This window comes from Montipora capricornis, chromosome 4 (assembly GCF_036669925.1).
Source record: "Montipora capricornis isolate CH-2021 chromosome 4, ASM3666992v2, whole genome shotgun sequence".
In the NCBI taxonomy this organism is placed as follows: domain Eukaryota; kingdom Metazoa; phylum Cnidaria; class Anthozoa; order Scleractinia; family Acroporidae; genus Montipora; species Montipora capricornis.
Genome location: NC_090886.1, coordinates 14,298,248 through 14,306,776, shown reverse-complemented (window position 1 = coordinate 14,306,776; position 8,529 = coordinate 14,298,248). Strand labels below are relative to the sequence as shown.

General features: G+C 40.0%; 1 protein-coding gene across 1 annotated transcript in view; it reads right to left on the bottom strand.

Moving 5' to 3' along the window:
- Positions 1-8,529, bottom strand: part of LOC138045617 (unconventional myosin-XVIIIa-like) — a 58,928-nt gene that overhangs the window by 11,832 nt on the left and 38,567 nt on the right. Inside the window, exons 21-24 of the mRNA XM_068892177.1 lie at positions 8,411-8,500; positions 6,814-6,933; positions 5,447-5,591; positions 2,228-2,355 (exon numbers count right to left, since the gene is read on the bottom strand). Coding sequence (XP_068748278.1) covers positions 2,228-2,355; positions 5,447-5,591; positions 6,814-6,933; positions 8,411-8,500 — 483 coding nt within the window. The remainder of the gene's footprint in view (positions 1-2,227; positions 2,356-5,446; positions 5,592-6,813; positions 6,934-8,410; positions 8,501-8,529) is intronic.

The window sequence follows — 8,529 nt, the reverse complement described above, 5'->3', positions numbered from 1 at the left end:
CAACACCACATTGTTTCAAGAAGGACCACGGTTGATTCCGCTTTACCAGTGGTCAAAACGTTTCAAGTTAACTCTACTGTTACTTAAACTGACTTAACTGAGGTGCTACTACGATCAAAAAATCACTTCCTTTTTCTCTTTTCCGATTTTAAAAGTATGTTTGCTTAACACCTGACTAGCAAAAGTTTTATCCAAAGGCTGTTTACTTTAAGGGTAAGTTTTGGATTCACGGTCCGCCACTGCTCACATTCAAAACATCAGAGGGTTGGATCACGGGAAAAGTAACGTCATTTCCTCACTAGCTTAAACTTTCAGCGTGTAAATGGAGCTGATTATATCTGCAAAACACGAGTTTAAAAGTTTGTAAGCCCGAAACTCCCGTGTTACATATTAATTCAGCCGCGTTAACACAAATTGCACTTTTAATCTCCTCGATCCAGCACTCTCAAATTTTTAAAGTTAGTAATGGCGGACCATTAAATTCCACTTAAAATAAACAGGTGTCTTTGAAAACAAGGCTTAAAACTTGGGTCATTTAGTGTTTGGTTAACATAGTTTTAAAATCCAAAGAAAAAGAACTGATTTTTCGACCATAGGAGCACTTTAAAGTGTTTCCAACAACTTGGTCCAGGATTTTAAAAGGAGAAGCCGGCATCGCGCGGAGAGGTGAGTAAGGAATAGGCCTCATCACGGTTTTGACCGCCATTTTGACGGGTAGGCAAAGCGTAAAGAATTTGTAGTGTTTATATGGGGATCCGATGTCAAATAATTTTCGTTAAACGCTAGTTCTCAAAAAATTATGAATCGCGAACTGAAGGTACAGGGTAAAGGATTATACAGACCAATTTTTAGGGACTAGCCTTCGTTAAAAGCTGCGTGGTAGCGTTTTCGATTTTTCCATACATTTGTCTCTAATTGTTACTGAAAATTCGCGGGAAAAATTACAGACAAATATATAGAAAAATTGAAAACGCTGCCGGGCAACTTCTTTAAAAGGTTAGTGCCTAAAATTTGGTCTGTATAATCTCTTGCTCTGTACCTTCAGTTCTCAATTCATAAATTTTTCAGAACTAGCGTTTAACGAAAATTATTTGACATCGGATCCCCATATAAACACTACAAATTCTTTACGCTTTGCCTACCCGTCAAAATGGCGGTCAAAACCGTGATAAGGCCTATCAAATTCGTTTAAATTGGAAAAAGGAGCACATGCGGCACGCATTTTCAGACATTTTCTTCATTGCAATCTGCAAAAGGACTACGCTAAATAACCTCATTTAAGGTTTTGACGACAGCCTGAACATACAACTTTAACACTGATCGTTCTAATTTAGTTCTAGGATACTTCGCCCATATTGCACACAATAAGAAAGATGAATAATCGCTTAATAATTACGACAGCGAAAACTTCTATTTTGAGGTGACGTTTCGTGGCGTTAAATTCCCTAATTGCAAGATCCACGAGCCGAACGGTAACGAGAACACGATTTTAAATGGCTGGTTCGCATGTTTAAACTCTCTTCTTATAATTCAGGATCGTTCTACTTCTACAAACTAACCAAACTATCCAGGAGCTAAATTGGGAGAAACGATGTTGAAACTAGGAGAGAAAATTAAAGCTCGTCGATGCGCTCACGCTTCACATGGAACTTGACATTTGGTCGTTTCACTTCGTGCATGTGCTGAGAACGTGATCGAAGGGTGCAAAACTTCAAAAAGCACGTGCATAGACATTGGTTGCGGTCACGCTTGAGAGAAACACAGTGTTACACTAGTGTTGACACTACTCTAGTGTCAACTCTCGATTGCGACTGCAGCCTTTTTGGTGTTTTGAATCCTTAGGGGAACACTGAACAATAGAACTTGATGTAACACTAACTCTTATGGTCGTCCTAAGCTTAAATTTGTTCATGTTGCGTTGTTGCTTGCAATTATATGACAGCGAAGAAACGTACTGAAATGCGTACGGCACTTGCAACGATATAATTGTCCTCGTCAAACCAATAATATTCTTGTTTCCTTGCGTTGCCGTAGGCGTGATCGCTGCTTTAAAGAGACTCGAATGCTTTCAAGACCACGTGGTTTTTACTGTCGTCAAACACGTTGTGCGCCAAGCCCGTCCCGGAGAGCTCGCCCGTTGTTTCAGTTCTGGTGAACTTGAATCGGATCCTAGAGAAAACGCAAATCCCCAAAACATTTCAATAATTAAGAAAAACAGTTTCTTCACCTTTCTCTCCAAGGTTCGTTTCTGATTTGACAATTCTTCAATTTCTTCTTCAGCCTGATTTTGCAGCTTCTTTCTCAGTTGATCCTGTTCCTTGGACTTCTGAATGTACCTCTCACGGTAAAACGATTCTACACAGAATACACAACACTTCGTCACAAACCCGACTTGACGGACATTCGACAGCAAATATGTTGCTTATCATATAATTTCTGATTGGTCAATGAGGAATGTATAAATAGGTTATTGAATGCAAAAGAGGTTATAAAGTCTAATATGGAAATTGTTATGGTAGCAAAGCAATGGAGTACATTAGTTGGCTATATAATAAATAACAAATAGTTGGAACTTGTTCGTGCATTTCGTGATTTATGATCATACGTAATTTTCATCAGAGTTCTCAAATTGTACTCGCCGAATTTTCAGAACGTTCAAAACATCACTCGTGTCTGTCTCGAAACGCACGCGTGTTCGTGCGATTTCCTATACTTAAAAAACGTGTATTTGTATGGCCTATTGCGTTTTTGTCAATGGTATTTTAACAGGAAATGGAGAAGTGATCCTCGCATTTATCTGAACAATTTAAGTAATTGTCTCTGATTAAAGACATGTGAAAAATTCAGGCGGCTTCGACGGGATTCGACCGCGATGCCGGTGCGATACTTTACCAACTGAGCTATGAAGCCACTCAATTAGGAGCAAGTATGTATTCAATCATCGAGTCCTTTCACAAGAACACATGAACCCCGCAAATTGAACCTGCTCCCAACTGGCAACTGAGTGGCATCATAGCTCAATTGGCAGAGTATTGCAACGGCATCGCAGAGGTCACGAGTTCGAATCCCCTCGAAGCAATCTGAATTTCTCAGTTGTCTATAAGAGACAATTGCTTAAATTGTCCAGATAAGAGCGAAGATTATCTCTCCCTTTAACCTGCAACTCGCACTTCAAGTATATACATTTGTTGCACTTGATTATATTCTCATTAACGATGTGTAAAGAAAAGAAAATTCATAATCATCTCAATGGTTACATTTACAAGAGGGACACAAATTTCCTATTGCATTGCATTTGAATATATTCTCATTAACCATGTGTAAAGAAAAGGCAATTCATAATTATCTCAATGGTTACATTTACACGAGGGACACAAAGAGTCAAGCAAGATTCCTTTGAAGACGAATCTCTACAAAATTCTCCGTTAATTCAAAAGGGCAAATTTCTAACGTGGACCACTGAAGGGGTTGCTGGGCAGTACACTTTTTTAAAGCAATCTCTTCCGCAACGTCACTGCGATACAAGATGCACAAGACATTGCCCATGTGTTACCTTTGGAAACGGCTTCGTGCACCGAGTCTGGTAATCCTGCATAGATTTTCCATTTTGCCCGAAAGGTGAATGCCAATATGGCCCTAAAGTCCCATGGAACACAGGGAGCTTGAGCACGCGCGTTTTGGAGACGCGGACGGCAACCAGAAGTGCATATTTCGCGCGCCAGGATAGCGGTCTCTCCCAGCTTTTTAAACTTAGGGTATCCAAGAGTGAAAAGATCCTTAGCGATATAAATGTGGTTGTGTGAAGACAAGTTAAAAGGGAAAACAGCTCACTTTCGGTTGCCGTCCGCGTCTCAAAAACGCGCGTTCTTTAGCTCCCTAATAAGGAGCCAAAGCACGCGACGTTTCAGTTAAGACGCGGACGGCAACCGGAAGTGATCTGTTTCCCCTTTTAACTTGTCTTCACACAATCACATTTCTAGTGCCAAGTATCTTTTCTCCATTGGAGATGATTACTTTAGAAATCTGGGAGACACTACTGTCCTGACATGAGAAATGTTCACTTCTGGTTGCTGTCCGCGTCTCAAAAACGTGGCGTGTTTAAAGGGGCTAGGTCACGCAATTTTAGGCAATTTCAGCAATGATCGAATGGTCATAGAATTAACTAAAATATCAAAATAACTGTTCAAAACTATAGAAGAACTCTAACAAAACACAGGGAAGCCAAGAAGGGACATGGATGGACAAAACTGGAGAGGATTGAAATGGATTGAATTTGGGTAAATTTGAAAAACGTCGGCCCACCTTTTTTCAAATTTATATCAGTCTATATCAAAATGTCATTTACACAGCTGGAAAATCATTCTCAGTTGTTATGTGGCCGTGATTTTGCAAATGAAAGACTCTTGCTCGGCCAATTTGACGTTTAGAGCTCATAATTAACAAAATTAAACAAAATTACCTAAAATAGCGTGACCTAGCCCCTATAAGCTCGCTAAAAGGAAGCTTAAAGGGGCTAGGTCACGCAATTTTAGGCAATTTCAGCACTGATCGAATGGTCATAGAATTAACTAAAATATCCAAATAACTGTTCAAAACTATAGAAGAACTCTAACAAAACACGGGGAAGCCAAGATGGGAATGGATGGACAAAACTGGAGAGGATTGAAATGGATTGAATTTGGGTAAATTTGAAAAACGTCGGCCCACCTTTTTTCAAATTTATATCAGTCTATATCAAAATGTCATTTACACAGCTGGAAAATCATTCTCAGTTGTTATGTGGCCGTGATTTTGCAAATGAAAGACTCTTGCTCGGCCAATTTGACGTTTAGAACTCATAATTAACAAAATTAAACAAAATTACCTAAAATAGCGTGACCTTGCCCCTTTAAGCAGGCGCGTTTTTGAGACGCGGACGGCGACCGGAAGTGAACTGCTTTCCCTTTTATCTTGTCTTGACACTCTTACATTTACATTCCTAGGTATTTTTTTCTCCATTAGAGATGATTAGTATAAAAATTTTGGAGACACCACCGTCCTGGCACACGAAATGTTCTCTTCCGGTTGCCTTCCGCGTCTCAAAAATGCGCTTGCTTAAGCTGCCTATTAACGCACGCGAACATGGTTGCCAGGGGCAACATTATGATCAAGTTGGGACAGGGGTGTCACACACGCTACAGGACGGCAGAGAGTTTGTTCAATAAACGCGATTCTATTTTCTGCAACGGTTTCAGAAACTTGTCTTAAAACGTTGTTGGCCCAGTTTTACAAGGTGGGTTAACTTGAGCAACTCGAGAGAAAAAAAAGCCCTTTAAATTACACACTGTTCCGTCATCTTAACGCATGGAAATAAGAAATAACCACAGAAGTAGCTAGCTAGGAAAACAAACATTGCTACGCAGACAACCGAGGATGCCCTCAATGTAACAAGCAAACTCGAATGTACCTTCTTCCTCATCTTCGGAGGCGCCTTCGCCATCGTATCTTTCCAATCTGTCCACAGTTCTCGTCGCAGAAACAGATAAAGCTCTCGCTTCCAGAAGTTCAACCTCCAGTTTGTCTTTTCTTTTTTTTACGTCCTCCAAGGATTCCTGTTGGAACACAAACACGAAACACAGTTTAAAACAACGTTTCGAAAAGCATTATCTAAGCTTTACTTCAAAACCCCCAAACCTTGCTTGCATAAATAACACACCTGAAACTGATGTCAAAAATTAAAAGAGCCGACAAAATACAAAAAATGTGTCAAGGTCGTTCTCACATTAGTAAAGATGAATATCCTAATAAAAAAAAGAGAGATCCTAATAAGTGAGTTCAGAGTTTCAAAAAACACGAGCGAGCGTCGGGATAAAAGCAAGCATATATATAAAAAAAAAAACCAAAAGATTTTCTTGCAGCTATTTACCATAACAAAAAACACAATTGTATGCTCGGTTTTATACCGACGCGCAAATTCGTTTCTTGAAACTCGGAACTGGCTTATTCGTTGTTGCATGTTAACATGTGTATGACCATGGAGGTACGTGTTACGTAACAGAATTGCAATGACGTTCAGACGAAACTCGAGCCTATTCAAGTCGGAAAAAAAGGATCGGAAATTGGTCATGAGGGCATGCGACGAGACAAGATTGTTACAGCTGGATAAGCCGCAAGGATTTGGAGCTCATTAAGGTACAGTGAACATTATTCAGAGTCTTCTCATAGCATCGAAACCCATCAAAATTCAATACATTTCAGCCCTAAAAATTTAAGCTATCTGGGTTAAGTTACAATAATAAAATAACTCAAAGGACTCCAAGAAAACTCGATTGTTTCGGAGGTCGTCACGTTTGGGAATATCAAACTCGGTACATGAGCTCACTGAAGAGAAACGTACACCGATAGAAAAAAAGTCTATGACAATACGAAAATAACTTAAAGCTTTTCAACTTCAAGCACTGAAATATAAACAAACGAGAAGAATTATGCTGTGCAAGGAGGTCTTAAAGTGTGACCCGCAAGCTACTGATTACTTCCTTGAGATGCTGTTTGTTACGCCGTTCACGACAGCTCTAACTTTTGAGTCAGCGGGTAAATTTCGCAAGTTTGACAATTCATACGCAAGCAACAAAGCATTACTATCCTGTGTTGACGTTTCTAACACTGTGAAAATTCACTGGAGGGAACCTTTCAGGATGTAGTTGAAATCCTACAGTTTGCAGGCTAATTTAAATTAAAAGTACTGCGCAGTACGCTCCTGCAGGTGTCTCTGTATTCCTCAATTTCTCTTTACTTAGTTCAAAGCAAGTCTTCATAATAATTTAACCTCCTAACCTGTAATTCTTGTAACTGCCTTTCCAGTCTCATTCTTTCCATCGTTTCGCCTTCAAGTATCTCACTAGCATGGCTGGCTGTATCTCGTTCATCTGACAGAGACGATGAAAGCTCGGTGACCTAAGAGAAACACCACCCACATGATCAACATAGAGGCAACAAACATGTTTCTGTTTCACGCGAAAACTAAGCCCCTTGATGCACTCCCTTGTCATTTTCCCAGCCTTCCAACCAATCCTTTTGCAATAATCGAGTTAAATATCACAGGATTAAGCAAGAATGTTCCAAATCGAACAAATGTTGCGCCTCTTAATCAAATGTTTTGGCTTTGACTGACACAATACCGTCATGATTTGTTCCAGTATGCTATAAAATTGTCCAAGCGATCCCATTGCATCCCTGAATAACTAGATTTGCTCTAATCGATACAAAACACAGCCAATTATACGTGGGACAGTCGAATTTACGAAATTGTAACAGTACACGATGCAAGGACGCTTAATTTAATTACTGCTGAAAAGTGCTTAAGTTAAACGAAACCAAATGGCTTTTAGTATGATTAATAATTAGTACGACAGAAGCGGACAGAAGTATAGTATACAGTTACAAATTTGCTTCATCAATCGTGTGAAGGTGATTCTGTTGTAACAGATGTTGTAGAGGATTTACCAACCTTTACAAGGATGGCCTTTCTTTTGAACTAATTTGAAATGCCAGATAGAGAGATTAGGACCTATCACCATTTTAATGGGGATTTTCGATTAGAGTATTTTGACAAATGGTACTGGAAGTCTGCCAGTCTACCAGGGCTGATCAGCATGTAAATTCTCCTCACAATTTCAGTGAAATGTCCGTCAGAGATGTACTGAGAATGAATAATGGTGAGAGTGAAAGGGGTTAAGGGAACTAAACTGGGAACTGGAGAGAAACCCCTTCGAAGGAAAACCCACACATCCGTGAAGAGACAAAACAAAGCCGCGTTAATCTCAACCATGCTATTCCGATGGAGCCTTGTCCTAGGTACGCTAACAACTAGTACTTCGGTCGTTTCGGCCGATCGGGAAAATGGGCTTCCTCAGAGACAATAGCTCTTTTTTCCCCCAAGAAAATACAAACGGTTCTCCCTTACAACTAGTGTGCGCTATAGGTCAAACGGGGCCAAAAAAACACACCTCCTAGGCCAGACAGTACTTTTTAAGGAAGGATTTCGAGCTTTCATTACATAGCTTGCAATGGTGTCGTATTCGTTTTTTAGCGGGGGGAGGAGGGGGGGGGGGATACTGAATTCTTGAATTTTTTACACTGAGAAAGGAAAGCAAGCGTGAGAAACTGCCGTTTTCATTCACTTGATGCAAAGGCGGCTAGCAAAATGTAAACGATGGTTCACAGTTACAGGAAAACAGGCATTCCTTTACATACTAGGCTTGCTCAATGAAAATTAGTGGTGTCTTGGAGGAGCTTGCGCTAGTGCACGATAAACTACTTACCTCGACCTTTTTTTGAATCGTAATATCGCATCTTAAGTGCAGGCTCGTCAAACACTTCATCCCGGTCACCCTGACTACAATATACTCGAACAAGTCTGCAGAATATTTACCTTTTGTGTTAGTTTCTCATTTGCTTCTTCCAGTTCTTTCTTTTCCCTCTCCAGTCTCGCTAATTTTGATTTCAAGGTGTCCACCTCTCCCTATATAACCACAGTAAAAAAGTTACTTT